This window comes from Ruditapes philippinarum, unplaced genomic scaffold (genome assembly GCF_026571515.1).
Source record: "Ruditapes philippinarum isolate M1 unplaced genomic scaffold, ASM2657151v2 ctg671_1_1_1_1, whole genome shotgun sequence".
NCBI lineage: Eukaryota > Metazoa > Mollusca > Bivalvia > Venerida > Veneridae > Ruditapes > Ruditapes philippinarum.
Window position 1 is genome coordinate 149314 of NW_026857357.1, and position 19662 is coordinate 168975.

At 32.6% G+C, this 19662-nt stretch overlaps 2 protein-coding genes across 7 annotated transcripts in view; one reads left to right on the plus strand and one right to left on the minus strand.

Annotated features, from left to right (window-relative positions):
- Positions 1-3312: 3312 nt before the first annotated feature.
- LOC132749465 (uncharacterized) lies at positions 3313-16445 on the minus strand. Of its 2 annotated transcripts, none has more exons than XM_060739212.1 (10): positions 16360-16445; positions 15409-15693; positions 14399-14566; positions 13407-13624; positions 12815-12982; positions 11796-11911; positions 10975-11127; positions 10431-10575; positions 9569-9701; positions 3313-4387 (listed from the first exon to the last, which is right to left on the minus strand). In XM_060739212.1, exons 2-10 carry the CDS (start codon positions 15672-15674, stop codon positions 4294-4296), a joined length of 1461 nt encoding a protein of 486 aa, XP_060595195.1. In that variant the 5' UTR covers positions 15675-15693; positions 16360-16445; the 3' UTR covers positions 3313-4293. The 2 variants fall into 2 exon arrangements, with proteins under 2 accessions (XP_060595195.1, XP_060595194.1); XM_060739211.1 differs by lacking the exon at positions 16360-16445 and adding an exon at positions 16046-16246.
- A 124-nt stretch (positions 16446-16569) lies between these two features.
- Positions 16570-19662, plus strand: part of LOC132749466 (serine/threonine kinase-like domain-containing protein STKLD1) — a 40075-nt gene continuing 36982 nt past the window's right edge. For all 5 annotated transcript variants that reach the window (XM_060739215.1, XM_060739213.1, XM_060739216.1 and 2 more), the window contains exons 1-2: positions 16570-16678; positions 16788-16874. In XM_060739215.1, the coding sequence (XP_060595198.1) occupies positions 16664-16678; positions 16788-16874 (102 nt within the window). In that variant the 5' untranslated portion in view covers positions 16570-16663. The remainder of the gene's footprint in view (positions 16679-16787; positions 16875-19662) is intronic.

Below are 19662 nucleotides of genomic sequence, written 5' to 3' on the forward strand. Positions count from 1 at the left end.
TATAATAATATTAATATCTGCACCGGAAATAGTTCAAATGTTAATAAGCCTTAAGTTTTTTCATATATGCCTATTTATGTGCCGTGACCTATTTTTTGACCTCAGATGACCCATATTCAAACTTAAACTAGAACTCACTTACCAATTTTCAGGATAATTACAACCCTGTCACAACTCCATAAATTCAAATATTACAAATTTATAATATAAAAGACTGTCCATCCCCATTCTTTGTTTAAAATATTATTGAAATCATAAAATTTACAGCAGCGGTGTATATGAATTATATAAAATTCGTAATTATCCAATGAAAATTGATGTTACAATCGACTAGTGTCATAAATCATCCTTGACACATACTACTGATTAATTAATATTTAATTGATATAAATAGACAAAAAATATGGAGGAAAAAATGTCCCACATGTTGAACATGAAACAACTAAGTGTTAAGCGGAAAAAAACTTGCCTACGGTACTTGTAAATAGGGACATATTCAACCACATTAAATGTGATACATTATTGTCAAAATTTCTCAGATTTTCTGTTTTATATGGATGTATGTAAATTATTATCATAAACTATCTCAATTTGACTTTTATTTGAAAAGTATCATAAAATCTTCATTGACTTTTACCAATAGTGGTAATGTTTTAGGACCATTTGATTTTTTTATGGTATGAAATTTTCTCATAAATTTTGAAAGTTACTCATGTATTTGAATACATTTGTGTACCATAAAAATTTACCAATCTTTTAATAAAAAAGACGTTCATTTCAAGACTAGTCAATTAATTATACCACTTAGTTTGTAAAAATGTACTTACTGTGCTTAGAATAAGATTTTTTTTGTTATTTAAAGGGACTTTCATACGTAACTGAGGTTTTATGAAATAACAGGACTGATATTTTTACCCCAAGAGCTGTGCTCCATTTGGTGTTATTTTTGCTTATAGCTCAAACAAGGTTTGCGTGAGAAAAAAAAAATGATTATACATTCTGAGCGTATTCATTTTATTTTATTTATTTATTTATTTATTTATTTATTCTTTTTCCATATTTTTTCTGTTTTAAGTGCCAATTAAGGAGTCTCTATGTTTGATTTCGAATTTCATGTTCTTATACTTTTAGGCCTTGGTGAGGAGTTTCTTTTAAAGGTATTGCAACATCAAAGAACAAATAGCCAGAGACTGGAACGACAGGTAGGCGTGACTAAATGCTGTTGCAATAGTTCTGTCATACAAAGGTGACATGACCTAATAGTACCTTATACCTAATATTGTCTCACACTGTTGGCCTTCAATTGTCTTATAATGCTGGCCTAATTTTGTTCTGATACTGTTGCCCTAATCTTGTTTTACATTGTTAACCTACTCTTGTAATATACTGTTGGCCTATTCTTTTCTTATATTGTTGGCCTAATCTTGTATTTACTGTAGGCCTACTTTTGTATTTTACTGTTGACCTAATATTGTATTATACTGTTGCCCTAATCTTATCTTATACTGTTGACCTAACCATGTCTTATACTGTTTGCCTACTATTGTATTATACTGTTTGCCTACTCTTGTATTTTACTGTTTGCCTTATCTTGTATTATACTGTTGACCTAATCTTGTCTTATACTGTTGGCCTAATCTTGTATTATACTGTTGACCTAATCTTGTCTTATACGGTTGGCATAATCTTGTATTATACTGTTGACCTAATCTTGTATTATACTGTTGGCCTAATCTTGTATTATACTGTTGGCCTAATCTTGTATTATACTGTTGGCCTAATCTTGTATTATACTGTTGGCCTAATCTTGTATTATACTGTTGGCCTAATCTTGTCTTATACTGTTGACCTAATCTTGTCTTATACTGTTGGCCTAATCTTGTCTTATACTGTTGGCCTAATCTTGTATCATACTGTTGGCCTAATCTTGCATTAAACTGTTGGCAAAGCTTGTCTTATACTGTCTTTTACATAACTGAAGGTTCAAATTCACTAGTACATAAGCACAAGAATTTAACCTGAAACCCAATGACCCAAAATTCCATCCAAAGTTAGAGGACTATCTAAGGTTTCCAAGTACCAAATACGAAGGACATGGGTCATCCATCAGGGAGTCTTATGAGTACAACTGTCAATCTTCTAAACAGTTGCATAATTATCTTCCTTGCATGAAAGTAATTCAAAATTCCTGATAAGATTTAAACCAACAGATGTGAGGGGCAAGTGAATCGAGGTCTGTTATCTCACCACTCGGTCCCCTACCATATACATGCATATTTTTGAGAAAACAAAACTACAAACACATATTTCAATTTGATCAAAATTCATTCATGGAAAATAAATAAATACAAAGATGTTTCATAACAACATCACACATGTCTACATCAATACATGTATACAATAACAAAAAAAGAAAAAAGAATTGTATAAGACATTTGAGTAATATGGTATTTTTTCTATTATGATTGTACAAAAAGAAATGTGGAAAAAATATAGAAAAAGTATAATAAGTGATAGGAAAAGTATAAAAGTATCACAAAAAATCACTGCATAAAATAATAACAAGAATTGTCTGTAGGACAGCATTTCCAACTAATCTCAGTACTTTATAGTTGAGAAAGAATGAGTCTCAAGGACAAAGAACTTTTTCTGAGCTCAATCTTGAATTTCAAGATTTTCATTGGTCAGTGTACATTCTGTGCTGACCAATCAAATACAATGTATCTAAGATCTGCCAGTTTCTGACCAATCAAATATCTGTATCAAATGCTCACATTTGTTTTGATTTTTTTTAAATTCTCCCCCCACCCCCCTCACACCAAAATGTCATATTTTTAACTTATTTTAGCCAAAATTTACATCAACTGCTAAGTTCATTATAACATTACCCTGTGCTCCAAACAAAAGAAAGATACTAGCGTTAGTTTGTCAGAAAAACGTCAACAATTAGAAAACATTTATAACAAAAACTAAAAAACTTACAGTGAAATAATCTAAATCAACTATGATGCATATATAATATACAAATTACAACAATAGTAAAAGGTGAAAGTAAATGTTCTATTATGCTTAACATGTATACAAATATGTGTATATATAATCAGCAGATAAATAGTTCCTGTATATAATATGTATGAACACAAAGGAAAAATAGTTCCTATATATAATGTATATTACAAAAATTACAAATACTGTAATGATTTATTGCTTTCATGATTTTTTTCTTCAAAATCTGTTAAATTATGTGCCATTCTTCATACAACAACCCAAATCCTACTAAGTTTTTATGATGCAAACTTGCCCTCCTTTGAATTTGGAACAGTTCATTTGAAGATTTTGGGATTATAATAACAAAATATAAGAACAGTTCATTCAAAAATCATCTGGGAGTATGCATCAATCATCGGAAACAAAAGATATAAAAATTATGAAAATATTTGATATATAACTTAATATAGGAATAAAAATGTTATATATCATAATAGCTTAAAAATGAAGACTGGGGATATTTTTCATGTACAGTGAAACACATACCCAGCAACCCTATGTAAAAAATGTCCTTTTTTACTCCCAAAGAACTGATATCAATATAACCTCTCCAAAGCAATACCTCTCAGGCAACAACCAAAATATTTGACTGCTGAAGGGGTGTTGCTTTGCACAGGTTGTACTCTAACAGGTTGTTGAGTTACTTCTATCTAATCATATCAATAACATCGGGAATATGTGTTCAATTCTAGTCAATTGTATTGCCGGATTTGATTGTGTAACATTATATTACCACAAGTCCACAGTCTGGTGAGCGTTGGAAACATGTAAACATAAATGTATGAATGAAATACACAGGAGTTGTTTATCGCTTTTTTGTTTATATATTGTTCACTTTTTTGTTCATATATTGTTCTTTTTTTTGTTTATATACTGTTCACTTTTTCTTTATAATTACATGTATATTGTTTGCTTTCTTTATTTATGTATTGTTCGCTTTTTTTGTTTATGAGTTGTTCACATACAAGCATCTTGAGGAATGAATATTGGGAATTTCAGAAAAATTGATCCACATTTCATCCAGGATTAAATGCCTTTTTGTCAGAAAGCTTGTATGTATAATATTGAAATGTTTTATTCTTCACAGTACAACAGTATATCCACTGGCATTTTCTCCTGTATTATTATCAGCCAAATATCAATTTAATCTCATAGCATTTTTTTCTCATTTGAAATAAATTATCACACATCTTTACAGCCAATCAGAACTGTCCGTTTACCAAATCAACCAATCAAATGACAGATTTAGGAGACTGTGCACGCCCACCATCCTTGGTCCTCCTCCTCATGGGGAAGTAATTCCGGATCGGGTTCCTCGAACTCACATGGGAAATACAATCTGGAATACAGGAAAAAGAGTAAAAGGGTTATTTTGTATTGACCCTCGTTTATGCCATAAACAATTACTCTCAAGCTAAATATTCTGGTCTGTACCAGCAGCCAGTGAAAAATGCTTCTAAGCAAGTTAAAGGCCCACTATGCCTCAGAAATGCTTTAACTTTGATATATACGGTATATGTATATCAAGTCCCTTTGACCTTTAGCATGCTGTCAACAGATTTTACCCATGCAACCATACTGTCTGATCATGGTCTGCACTGTTTGCTATTTATTCGCTGTACATACCATAGTTTGAGATTTTCTTAAATAGGATAAATGATTATGTCCATAGGTACTGAAAGATGGAAAAGTCTGTTTAAGATATTTAGCATTTGTAAGAGTTCATTACTATTTCTTTAGGCAGGAAAAACTCATTACAATAATTTAGTAGGGTCGGCACTCGTGGACTGTGGTTAAAGTCAACATACATGTACAAATGTACATCATTTCTGTTTGATGTTCTTGTCTTCAAAAGTTTTTATATGTACAGTATGGTATACATGATTATTCTCATTTTCAATTTTTTTCTTCTAAATTTGTCGAAATTTTTGACTACTGTAAAATATTATTTTTTTTTCAATATACATTGTAATTATATTTCATCATTCAAAACTATTAAGAACAAAAACGTCGTGCCCACTACAAGGTAGATTATGATTTATAAATGTCAGAAGTAATTACGTTAACAGCGGAGACATTTGAATTATGACTGCACATAAATGGTAAAAATTGCTAATGATGATAAATGCATGCATAAAATTGTTGTTATGAATTATAAAAATCTATTACTATGGAAACAGAATTAAATAAAATGCATGACATTATGTAACACTTCATATTTACAATTAATGAAATGAGATTTTTTCCCAAAAAAATGGTGTGGTTTTTTTTTGTGATGAGGTATTTACAAAAATAACGGTGAATCTTACAACATCTTATTGTTTCTACAGGGTTATGATTCAAAATACGATGATGAGTAGCCCATAATACACAAGACTGTATGGCACAGCATTTTCCAAATCACTAAGCATGAGAGTTTATTGTCAAACGCAACATCTTCAAATTATTTTAACTTAACATCAGTAGCAATAAAGTCAAAAACAGACTTTTTTTTTCTTGTTTGGATTTGACATCACAATAATAAAGTATAGGTCATATGGTGACTTTCCATCTTTACTGGTGGAGGAAGACCTTAGGTGCACCACTGGGCATTATTTCTGGCAGGAAAAGGCACCCGAGTAGAAACACTGACTTTCTGTAACCTAGTTGGACAACTTCCTCACACGAAAGAATCCAAGTTTTTGTCAAACATACTAATTTAACTTCATAGATTTAAAGCTTCCAGTTTTGGATCATTCCATTACATTATTTTTTGGGATATCATGATAAAAGATAATTGAGCCGTGTCATGACAAAACCAACATAGTGGGTTTGCGACCAGAATGGATCCAGACCAGCCTGCACATCTGCGCAGTCTGATCAGGATCCATGCTGTTCGCTATCAGTTTCTTTACTTGTAATAGGGTCTGTAAGCGAACAGCATGGATCCTGATCAGACTGCGCAGGCTGGTCTGGATCCATGCTGGTCGCAAACCCACTATGTTGGTTTTGTCGTGACACGGCTCATATAAAGTTAGTCAGTCAACAGTATGAGCCTGGTCAGACTGCATAGATATGCAGACTTGATTTTGCAATAAAACTCACTAACTTCATATTTATAACTTTTTTTTTTTTTTAGTACAAATTCATTTTCATCCTGTTAAAACCTCCATTTATTTACCTAGCTGTATTTAAGACAATGATTTAGCTTTCTCTTTAGAAATTAATTATAAAAAAACTATTTACATTTTAATGTATTTTATTAGCGTACCATCAATTTAAATTCATCATAATTTTCATATTAAAGGGACGAAAAAAAATTTATGAAGTCCCAAGTTGTTTGAATTTAATTGTATAAACCCTATTAATCTTAATTATTAAAAACTGTTTTTTTTTCTTTCTTTCTGTTCTTTTTATGTCTTTTTTCCCCATATTTTTTATAATTTTTTTGAGTCATAAATTTTTTTTTTCATAAAATTTATTTTTGTCAATACTTATGATGTTTGGATGATGTTTAAGGGTTTAGGGTTGTAGAAGGGGAACGGGGGTATAGTGTAAGTCATGGCCACGTGACGTTCACCTGTGATTGTGACCTGTTACAAAATTTGATTGTGACTTGTAACAAAACTTGATTGTTACTTTTAACAAAACCTGATTGTGGCCTCTAACAAAAGTTGATTGTGACCTGTAACAAAACCTGATTGTGACCTTCATGAAACCTGACTTTTACCAGTCACAAAACTTTACTGTGACCTCTACAATTGATTGTTACCTGTAACAAAACTTGATTGTGACATTAACAAAACTTGATTGTGACATGTCGCAAAACATGATTGTGACCTGTAACAAAACCCAATTGTGACTTGTAACAAAACCCAATTGTGACTTGTAACAAAATCTGATTGTGACCTGTAACAAAACTTAATTGTCACCTGTAACAAAACCTGATTGTGAACTTCATGAAACCTGACTTTGACCAGTCACAAGACTTTATTGTGACCTGCAACAATTGATGGTGACCTGTAACTTAAACTTGATTGTGATATGTCATGAAACTTGATTGTGACTTGTTGCAAAATCCCAGTAACTACAAAATTAATGGACTTTTTAAAATTCAAAGCAAGGCAAATCTTTCACACAAATTTCGCAGGATAATGATTAATAAATCATTAAATTCAGTGAAAAATTTAAACAGCTTTTTCCTTTCCTCATCATAAAGTCATTGTCTAATTGATTAAAAAGCCACATTACAAGCATATTCAATTAGCCATCGTACATTTACAATAACATAGGACATCAGTTATCAATTTTCATACTGGTTTTCAGATAACAAAAGAAATTTATCAATTACTAGCCCCATTAAATACATTATTTTCGGATGACGCACATGAAAACCCCCCATGATTGATCCCCTATTAAAGCAGAACGCCTACATAAAAATGTTTAAATAATTAGATTGTTTATTATATTTTTAAATCTATTGCAAAACTAATAAGAAATGAATAAAGAAATGTTTTAAAGTGATATTAATTAATTACTAAAGTAAATAAAAGACTGAAAAGATAAATTGTATTAAAGCTGCATGCCGCCAGATGAGCCAAAATATTTCAAGAAAATTAATCCTGAGAAAAATGTTCTAAGATTTTGAGTAAGTAAAATCATTAAAGATTTAAGTAACAATTATTATGATATATGTAATTAATGACTGATTTTGCAATATTTTATCATATGATCCTCCTATGTGTGTCTAAGGCAGTAAGGGTTATTTTAGCAAATTTTGATCTTTTTTGGTTACTTACGTGGATTGTAAGTGCCGTATCCATGTGTTAATCATTTTCTTTATTTACTTCACAATATTTCACTTTACTTCACAATATTTCTCACCTTACTTCACAATATAATAGTTTTTTTAATTATCTTCAAAATTTTCATGGAAATTAGCCTAAATCTGGATACAACCATCCATGACACTTCTACAGGTTTTTTTATAAATGCAAAATACAACTAAAACTATAATTCAGACCATTGAGATATGGAAATATGTTGGGCAGACTGAAACAAGGTTGGATAAGACAGAGATTTTGCATATTCTGATACACAGAAGATAATTTCTTCTTACATTGCCTTGCTTATCTTTGAGTCAAGACAAAACCATTAATCAACCTTAGGAAAATTTTCTAAATAAATACTGACTGACTTAATAGCAAACAGTGCAGACCATGATCTGAGTGCACAGATGTGCTGTCCAATCATGGTCTGCACTGGTCGAATGGGTAGAAGGTAAATTACCTCATTTGCATACCTGACAATGTTTTATGTTTTTCTATGTTTGTTTGTTTGTTTTTGTTTGTTTTTTTTTTTTTTTGGGGGGGGGGGGGGGGGAGTTTACGTCACATCGACACAGAATAAAAATGAGTATAGGTCATATCACGACGTTTCAGCTTTACTGGTGGAGGGGTCGGTCTATTTACCCCAAGACACCACAGGACTACCCCAAGACTACCCAAAGACACCCCAAGACTACCTGAAGACACCCAAAGACACCCAAAGATACCCAAAAACTAAAAAAGACTACCCCAAGACTATCCCAAGACACCTAAAGACTACCGCAAGACATCCCAAGAATCTTCTTAATGGAAATTAACTTATAAATTGGAAAAGTTTTTTAAATATACGACCCTGTAGGAGATAATCTCAGGGGAGTAACTAGGTACAACCGATATCAAGGGAGATAATTCTTCGCATAGTTACCTCCCATGAACAATGTAAAATAAGATCGTTATTTCATATCAGTTAAACAAAGTGTCTTGGGGTAGTCTTTGGGTAGTCTTTTGGTGTCTTGGGGTAGTCTTGGGGTGTCTTGGGGTAAATAGACTGACCGCTGATGGAGGAAGACCTCAGGTGCCCTTATGTGCATTATTTCAGGCACGAACAGGCACTTGAGTAGAACCACCGACATTCTGTAAGATAGCTGGATAGCTTCCTCACATGAAAGAATCCAAAGTCCCTGTCGGGATTCGAACCCACAGCGGTGAGGGGCAAGTAGTTTGAAGTCAACGACCTAAACCACTCAGCCACGGATGCCCCTTTTTCTATATGTAAAACATTTTCTAAATTTTCTATAAAATTAGCATTAGATGTCCTGCTTAAAATGATAGAAGAGCATAACTTGCTGTATAAAGCTGTGCTATTACAGCCATAAGCAATTTTGATCAAAAACTCTTTAGATAACAAGGGGCATTATTAAAATAATACAGCATTCAGAATAATGCCCCTTGCCTTATAACGCTACCTTGTCATGATAAGCAAGTATTCAAAATTTAGTTTTTGAATAACTGCCTACATGAAATTTTTTGCACAATTACAACAACAGAGATGCAACGATCATAGTTTGACTTCTTTGTAACAGACAAGCTTATAATGGGGGAACTAAGTGGCTGGCCTATACATATAGTTATCTGGTCTAGATCAATATTCTTTACTACATCTTTCGAATTATACAAACAAGTTTGCATAAGAGACTGACGTAAATTGTTTTTACCTGACGGTGGTGATGAAATATTTGCCGGAGGTTGCTACAAGCGAGATAGAGGCGTCGTTTTCTCTAACGCCGGTACCGTAACTATCCGGAGAAAACTGGTAGTTCACTGTCTCCACTCCAAATATCGGTGTTTCTAAAAATAGAATAAAAACAAGGAAACGTGAATGATAATTTATAGATGAATACATTTCTAAAATTTAATGAAAATAAATGGGCAAATAAGCAATTTGGAAGAACATTCATTAATTTTCAATGATAACATCTTTCATAGAAAATAGAGAAAAATTTATGAATAAATATAATAATAAATAATTAAAGCTGCATGCCTCCAGATGAGCCAAAATATTTCAAGAAAATCAACTTTGAAGGAAGTGTTCTAAGATTCTAAGAAAAGTAAAAAGATTCAAGTAATTATAATTATACATTTTATGTACTATTATTGATTGATTTTGCGGTATTTATCACCCTATTTCTACTGTGTGACTTATGCAGTAAGGACTATTTTTTCATATTTTGACCTGATTTTGGTAATTTATATGTATTGTAAGTGCCCCTTGCAGTGTGTAAATTACTTTCTTTGTTCACTTTACAATAATTTACTTTTAAATACATTTTCATACTTTTCATGAAAATGGAGGCATGCTGCTTTAATAATTCTAAGGCTACATTTTCTGTGAAAGAAAAAAAACAACATGTTTCTGGTGAACCTGTATACATGTATATGAAAATAAAAACATTTATCAGAGTTGATTTAAGTGCCAAGCCTCCTTTTTAGGCAAATAAGCTTTTTTGTGTGACCTGATAAAAACTTTATTTGGAGATAGTACTTACAACAGGTGTAATTATATTCTGTTAAACTTACTTGTTAATTGAAGCCAGGTGATGACTCTCTGCATAGTCTTTGAGAAAGTTTCACAGTTTTTGCCCCATTGTCCATGCCGTGATGGGATAAACAGTCTCGTTGTCAGGTTCAGTGCAGAATAGGTACACTCTGTACTTTTAGAATCCTATAAATAGAACATAAAATATCAATTATACCCATGCATATTCAATATCACAACTAATATGAAACATAAGTTTTGAAAAATATTTCAATTTTCGAGTGCATTGTCATAAAATTACTGCAGGTTCAATGGGCCTCCACTATGAATAACAAAGCATCATTCTGAACATTATTGAAAATGTATTAACTATATTTAGTGGAGAAGAAATTTACTTGATGATATCATCATCATACTCGTTCATGATGTCATGAATACCAGGTTCACCTTTTTAGGACCGTGCACAATGTTACAATTTCTAACATTCTATTATATTTCAATTAAATTTAATATAAAGTAGCCATCCTCATAATTTAAACTTCCTCAGTGGATCTGAACCTAAGAAATACTTTTTCTATAACCTACCTGTATAAAGAAAAGTCGCAAAACACGTGCAAACTGTGTGTCTTGTCCGGCCGCCTCACCGTGACCAGATATATCATGATGTACCTTCGCCTCTCCTTTGTTTGTTCGGTCACTAAATATTTCAACAGTCTGCATGTTGACCACTCTTATACCCTGATAAACAAAAATAAGAAAATATTTGGTCATCAATTTTGTCCACCACCAGTGACGGAACTGAAAATATTTTTGCAGGATACATTTTTATACCATTTGATGCAAGTCTCTATAGATCATTTGCTCAACTTTTTTTTTTATAAAAGAAATGTATTGGATTATCAATTTTGTCTAGTGTCTAAAATCCATGATGGGACCAGATATGTTTTTGGACATTTTTATACCATTTGATGTAAATCTGTAAGTTTGTTGTGTGAAAAATTTCAGGTCATTTGCACATCCTGCTTTTTCCAATAAATCCTTTTTATTGTGAAAAAATAACCAAAGATGAAAAGTGTTGAATTGTTTTTCATTCAAATCAAACTAAGAAGCTCATAAATATAGATTTTCAATTTAACTCTGAATATTTTTTTTATTATTATTATCAGTCTTTTTCAAGTTTTTTTAACTGTTTTAAGTGCCCTAGTTGACCAGGCTCTATACTGTTGATAGCTCAATTTTCATATTTTGTTATTGAAATCCCTTAAAATTCAAATGGACAGTTCCAAAACCAACACTGATACTAAAAAAATGGAAAATCCATTACACACATTAAAATCATTTTAAGGGTTAACAAAGTGACAACAACAACAACTAAATTGTAGACAGACTTCGTAACAAACACTTACCTTCTGTGTTTTAAGCCAGTTTTTGGCTCTCTGTACCACCTGTGTGAACGGACAGAACCTGATTTTACTGACTAGCTCCCAATTGTTGATACATACTGGAATCTCATCGTGGTATCCTAGTAGGAAAAAATAAACACAAATTATTACACAAAATATATAAAGATTTAAATTATTACACAAAATCTTTTTTTCACAGTCTTAACCCGACTTGGAAATATTCCGTTTTTTTGTTTATTTTTGATGGGTTTCATGTGACAATACAATGACATTGTAAAGATTATTTTGCGACAGCTTTACTTCAGTGGCACCAGTATAGACCCACTTAACTTCTGTGTGCTTACTGGATAGAATGAAGGAATCCAAAGTTCCTGGTTGCGCCATTTAGGCGGACAAATATTTGAGAAGTAAAGGGACCTAATCTGACAGCACAATTTACAGACAGGCCAGTTTCTAGACCAATGATATCATTATCGTCATTTGTTTAAAGATATACTATACTAAAATTTGATATTAGAAAATATTGATAACTGCTACTTAGTCACTTCATAAATGGAAATAAAATTGTTTTGGCTTCACACAAAGTTGCTATGTTATGTTTAAAATTCTACACACTATAGGTGGTCACAATTAATATAAAAATATATAGTGTAATTAAAAAAAACAGACATTTTCTTTTTAAAGAAAGGGGACCAACTTTTCATATCTCGTAATAGGGAACTCAGATTCACAGTGTTGGAGCACCACACTATATGCCATGTTCCGGTACATTCCAGATAGGATCCTGAATACTCAAAATGCTAAAATCTTGCCTTTTCACCCGTTAAAATGCATTTTTAAAAGACAGATCATTCATCTCCTCCCGATTAAAATACAATCATGAATGAAAAATGTAAAAACCACTGTCAAAAGAGATATTTTCTACTTAGTGAACATGATTTCTGTCAAGTGTCTAGAGGTATTGCTCTAACGCTGCACTGAGTTTAAACCCTAGTTTATAGATACTCGCATAGTCAGCTTACCTAGGGTTTCAAATGCCGGCTTTCCAGCCACATAGTATAATCTTATTGCATATATGTAGATCCTGTCTTCTTTACCGCAGTCGGCCCAACACATTTTCTCGGTATCTAAACATTTGCTTCCTTGATCATCATATTTCACTTTTACAGTTTCCACATTCAATATAGAACCTGAAAAGAATTTGATAATTTAGCAAAAACAAAACAAAACATGGTCTATGGCAACTGAAGAAATTCATACATGGGATTTTTCCATAATTTTCTATATTCCACAAAATGAAATGCTGAAGTTGTGATTTAAGCTTGCAAAATTTAATGAAAGTTATATTTGTATGCCTATTCTTATGGAAAAATAATGCTGTCAGTTTTTGTTCAGATTTTCTCTACGAATTTTACAGATGAGAAGGGATATAATAAGGAGAATCACATGAACATGCTACTCTTGACGGATTGTGCCACACTTGTGAATTGCGTTAAGCTGCATTTACACTTGCCCTACAGGCTAGTGGGAGTTTAAAATTGCACAATCAGCGCAAACCATACAACCCATGGAAATACTGGTTTGGTCATAATCTACAGCAAAGTTTTAAGTTACCTGGAATTGGTTTCTTCTTTAGAAATTTGTTCAATTGTAACATCATATCATTCATGCCGCAGTAAGAAGGTACGCCTCCTCCTACCCTGAACCTTGATGGACGGAACATTGACAGGACAGCCTCTGCATTAGATTCATCGACAGGTTCTGGCAGTGTTGTCAGGTAACCAATTTCCTGCACAGGTTCGCTGCTATCTAACCGAGGTGCCAGCCATAACCTAATGTACAATTGTAACATAAAATATACATCATGTTAAAAACTGAAAAAGTCCTGAACGAGAATCTAACACTGATCCCTACATACAAATGGCAAACACTGTAAAAAGTCAATAAAAAGCTAGTTTAACACAAAGAAAGACCCTTACAGCTAAAAATAGCTGTGTATATCATCATCTTCATTAAATAGGTCTGATAACTACAAATGTAGTCTGTACCCAGAAAACTATTTATATCTTAATTTTGATTGTTGTCTTAACATACTGTTAAAACTATTGACCAGCATCTGCTGTCTCTCATATCAATATTTCAGTATAAAAGGCTTAGTATAGGAGTATTGTCATCTGGAATGTGTATTTGACTCAACTGGATTTTATTAAAACAGGATCTCTCGAGGCGGTACCATGCAGAGTGTGAGTAAGTTCTAGTAAATGATTAAAATCCAAGTGTGCCAAATACAAGTGATAGATCAAGAAACTCCTATAATAACCCTTGTATTATTATTATATACCTTGTCGAATTTAAACTTTATATTCAACCATGACATCATTATAAAGCTAACGACTTCATTCCACATGACATTTGAGTGAGACACAATTGAATTTCTCAGTCAGGTTGTATTTGTGCATGTCATACATTAAATGTAGAAAAATATGAACAGGTATACAATAAGTATGATTATTCAAACACAATCTCAGCAACAGACAACTGATTCTATGTCAATGACCTTAATTAACTTCTTACACCTTTTGATGTCATTATATAAATGTACATACCTTAGTCCCCGCAGATATTTATTCACACCATAGGTGCTTTCATGATGAACCACCTGGTCAAGATCTACCACATCTCTATCTGCCATTTTCTTGATTATAGATTCCAACTTCATTGCTTTAAATGCAGGATTACCCTTGAGCCATTGGTTGGCCTGCTCCAACACTGTGCTGCAATAATATATTGTATAAAATTAACATATGAAACACTGCTTAACTAATGAAATATATATGTGGTACCATTTTCATCTCTATAAATATTAAATAACATATCCCCATCTGAATTTGTCTAATCTACTAGCCCTTTTGATCTTGGACATGCATAAAATTTATGTTAATAACAAAAAATTCAATATTTAATTGTAAAATTGTAGCAGTCAACAGAAACATATACATGTAGCAATGACATGTACATTCTTGCATATCAGACTGGTGCTTCCATTAATCCAAGCTAGAAATTTTATTTGGCAAGGGGTGGTGTGTTTGTCAGACGAGTCACATGCTCCAAAGTGGCATCATTTGGCACATGTCATAATAAAACTGCATTCTTTGATAACATGACATCATTGGCTCACTGTTATAACTAAAGATCTTAATTTATACCCTATTGTTAGAAAATAGTTCAGGATAAAAAATAATGACATTTATTTCTATGAAAAATTATTTGATTGAGGTAAACCATTTAAGATATGGTAGAAAATGCAAGGTAAAATATCTGCCATTTGTTTGTGCTTCAGATCAGAATATCTGTCCTTAAGGCAGGTATCCTGAAGACAGATATTCTGATCTGAACCACAACATTTTGAGTTATTAATCTATCTTTGATACTGAAGGCTACCCATACTTGTTCACTTAAGCGTAGAAACAAGTTAACATCTTTTGAGTTATAATAGGAGTTACCCCTTTACTGCAGTCAAGCCATTATTATACAGGATCTATATCACTGAAATGTGTAAGTGTTATCCATGAATAAAAAGCTATTTCTTTGAATATCAAAGCTTAATTTTCTTTACCTAAATTCAGCATACATAGGGGTGTCATTATTAGATTCTGCAGACTCTAACAATAACGGCAGGAAGTCAACAAAAGTCATTGGTGGAGGGATATCTTCAACGGGTGGACCGTCATCCTGTGGTGTGTACGCAGGGTTGTCTGTGCCTTCCACGCCGGCTGTGCCTGATGCCTGTGCTTCTCCTGTATTGGACTCCGGCTCAAACTCTGGTTTTTCATTGTTTTCACCGATTTGTTGCAATTCCACAGACTGACCCTCCTGCGACATGATTTGAACAGATTTTGATCTGAAATGAAAAATGCACAATTTCAGAAATAAACAAGGTCAACAAATATCATACAGTAACACAATGTAAAATGAAACATGTCAAGGTTTCCTCCTATATTTCCTGGGGTTAAAATTGAATGGTGCAGGCTATGTTTATTCTATTTTATGCTTTATCTTATAAATTCAGTTTTATATAGATCTACATGTATTTATAGGTAGAATCACAATTTATAGAAATGCATCACACCACTTCTAGAAATATATGGAATATAAGAAATAAAAATTTGAAACAAACTATTTCCCATACAGTTATAATCTATATACTATTACAAGATATGCAATAAAAAATATAAATACTACATAAACCCTACCTTCTTCCTATACAAATTCCTGCTTCAAGTTAAAATAAAATAAACAACGCAATTACTCTTGTCCACTTCTTTCGTTCGGACACGCTAAATATTAATCAACACGTGATTACAAGACATGTCATGCTCTGATAAATCGAATTCTTGTTTGTTTACACTGTTGCTATGGGAGACAATTTAAGTCTTATTTGTATACGAATGCAAACTAGTTAATATCCGAAAATATAACTAAAGTAATAATCAAAGACTCAATGGTTAAAGATTTGAAGATATTTCTTCCTTATCAAGAGTTCCATAATCAATTCACCTGCATTTACCTGAAAATCAATTAACTCTCTCACTAATTTGGCGGGAAATTACGACGAAAATACAAATCGACTTTGAACGAATTTTGAAACACGGAACAAATGAGATTTTGCTAAAACAGAGCAGAAAAAAGCCTGAATATAAAATCTAAAGAATGAGTTTTAGATTTTATTCATTTGTATTCAATTTGTTTAGTTTTTCAAACCTAAAAGAAATGGGGGAAAAAATAAACAGATGACAGCGATATCAGTTGACAAATATTCGCAAAAATTTTAGTTTGCGCATGCGTACTTAGAATGCTTGGTGTTGTCAAGCATGGAGAATTTTACTGTAAATTTTCGTTATTTCTTGCATTTTCCCTCTTTTCTTGCATTGTCATTTAACTGAATAAAAGTGACAAGTTTTGTAGCTGTTAATTGAACAATTTTCTGTATTTCAGATTAAAGAACAAATTGGCAAAGGAGCCCAAGCCACTGTTTACCTTGTGGAGAGGCAGCAGGATAAACAGAAATTTGTCCTCAAAAAGGTTAATATCAAACGATTTTTGTTAACTTTCCTATCAAGCTTTGTCTCAAAGGGGGTTCAGTGTTCCCACATGCTTTGTAATAGCGGGACATCTGAAAAATTTGCGGGGGGGGGGGGAGGCGATCAGACTATTCTCTCCCCTACCAGTACCAAACACAGACAGTGCTTTCTCACTAACCAGATAGAAAAATCCGTAAATGTTACTAAAAATAGCGGTGTTGGAAAATCTTATCTCACATGGGCTTATCTCACACTCAACGTGCAGCACTTCTAAAAACGTATTCATACACATACGCGATTCACTCCTATTTTAACAAAAATGAAACGTCAAAAGTTCAAAATGTATTAAAAATATGTGAGCCAATATATTAAATTGTCCACGGAATCAACATATAGATTGATATTAACTTTCACACTGCAATGAGTCCTACTCAACCTAGGTCCGCCCTTTCCAATATCGATTTGTTACTAAAAATAGCACACTTTAAAATATCGCAAAATTCTTCGTAAAATCGGATATTATGACACTTTTCATGTAGAACATCCATGTTTTCTGTTATGATAACGATGCTTCTTGATGTCGAATCTCATTTTGATATATTTTAATTGAATATTCGGCCATTAACATAACCGAATAAGTAGAAAAATCTTTTCAAACGGTAAACGCTTTTTGGCAACCATTTAAATATGGACTGAATTGCTTATAAACAATTATATTATGATACTCTGCAACTTTAATATTGATGTGTTTTATCATGATAACCTTGCTTTTTTATGAGGGATCTCATATGAATTTGTTTTCATTGAATTTTTAACAAATTTTGATAAACTTGATCAGTAGACTTTTTTGCGGCCTAAGCCCCGCCCCGCTTTTCAAAACAAGGGCGTAGCAAGTAGATCTAGTTTCTGTGTCCAGGTGAGTGAGAAAAATAATCAATCATTAGGTTAGATAGAGGATAGGGGAAATCCCAACCCTCGGGCAATTGGTTCCATCGGGAACTCGCCAAGGCTCGTTCCCGATAGCACCGATCACCCTCGGGTTGGGATTTCCCTATCCTCTATCTAACCCAATGATAGATTCTATTACTCCCAAGCCGTTTCCTACCCTGACAGATGTTTTAACAAAGGTGTTTATTGTTGTTGTTTTTTAACATGATTGGGAGTTTTGGAAACAGATGCTTGCGGGTCATATCCTGTCCCCCCACATGATACGGCCCTGTAAACACTCTATTAAAAATATTTGATACTTAGAATAATTTAAACACGAATGGGACATCTGTTATATACCTTATTCTCATCGATTCGTGCTTTCTCATTGATTCGTGACCTAAATTATTGTCTGGTATAGATACTTCTGCAAGAACATACACCATCCGAAAACTACACAAGTTTTATTACACACTCGATTTGACAATTCTATCCAATCAAAATGCGTTATTGAACAGGTGTAAATGTGCTTAACCTACAATCAGCTGATGACCTAAATACTTTAAAATATTTGATATTGATGTTTTAATTTATCAAACACACTTACAATTAAGCCAAAAAAATATTCATTATGCTGTAAGAATTTAATTAAGACTGTGAAACATATATTGATCAGATCGGACTGAAAATAACCATGCGAACATTTAGTGGTGTGAGCACCCATATTTTGATGACGTCACAGGGTGAATCGGATTTCACGAATCGATGGGTAAGCATCCAGCTGAGCAAGACAGTCATGGTTGACATGTTCAGATGCTTTAATCTTTGAGCGGTTGTTTTTAGAAGTAATTTAAAGTTTTTGAACTTTTAGATAATTAATTTATTTAACAAATGCACTAAATGAACTGTATGTATGTCTGATATTTGTTGTGCAAGTGCAATTTTTCCAAATAAGAGTCACGAATCGACGAGAGAAAAGCATAACTATAAAACTGATTTTCAAACAATTTTTATGTCTATGAAACAAACAACGTATACAATCAAGTCTCAATAAAGTAAAGATAATGCACTGGCTCCAAAATTTTAACACTCCAACCAACACCTTAGCCTAGCATATTTTTGCGCTTTTGTTTTGCTTTTTGAGCTGGGACCCAACACTATAATTCTCTCATGACTAAACTTGCATCAAAATCATCACTTTTGGGTGATCCAATATGACCGCCAAATTTATATTGTACATTATATAGACTTACAAAAAACTTGAGAAACAACACATTGTGCATATTGGTTATAGTTTTATTACAAATAAAATGTCTTGACAGTGATTTGTTTCCCTTTGTTTTACGAATAAAGGCTATTTCCCTAGTCCAAAATATATATTTTCCCCTAAAAATGCTAATATTTTACCTTCCTTTGATCCTTCTTCACTTGAACCACTTAACAGCAGCTGACTTTTATTAGCTAGAAGACAGAAAGTGGTCCCTATAAATAGCCTCTGCTATGAACCATGCAAGTTAAATTGAATTTAAATTTTCAGTTGTTAGAAAACTTTTCTGATTTATTGTGCTACATTTTCCCCTTCATAAAGCCACAGGTTGTTTTGAAAATTGAAAAAAAATCACTGTTTTAAAACAAGCACTTGCAGACAGTTAACATGCAGGAAATGATGATAAAATGCTCGAGTAGTGGAAAGCAAGTACACTGGTTACTCTTCAAAAACTAAGGAGGGATTGAAAAGGAAAAGAATCTGTTAAAACTGTAAATTTTAAAAAAATCATTAAATGATTGAAATATAATCACAAAATAGTCTAAAATCATTTATAATACAAATGTATATAAAACTTTTTAAAAGGACTAGATCA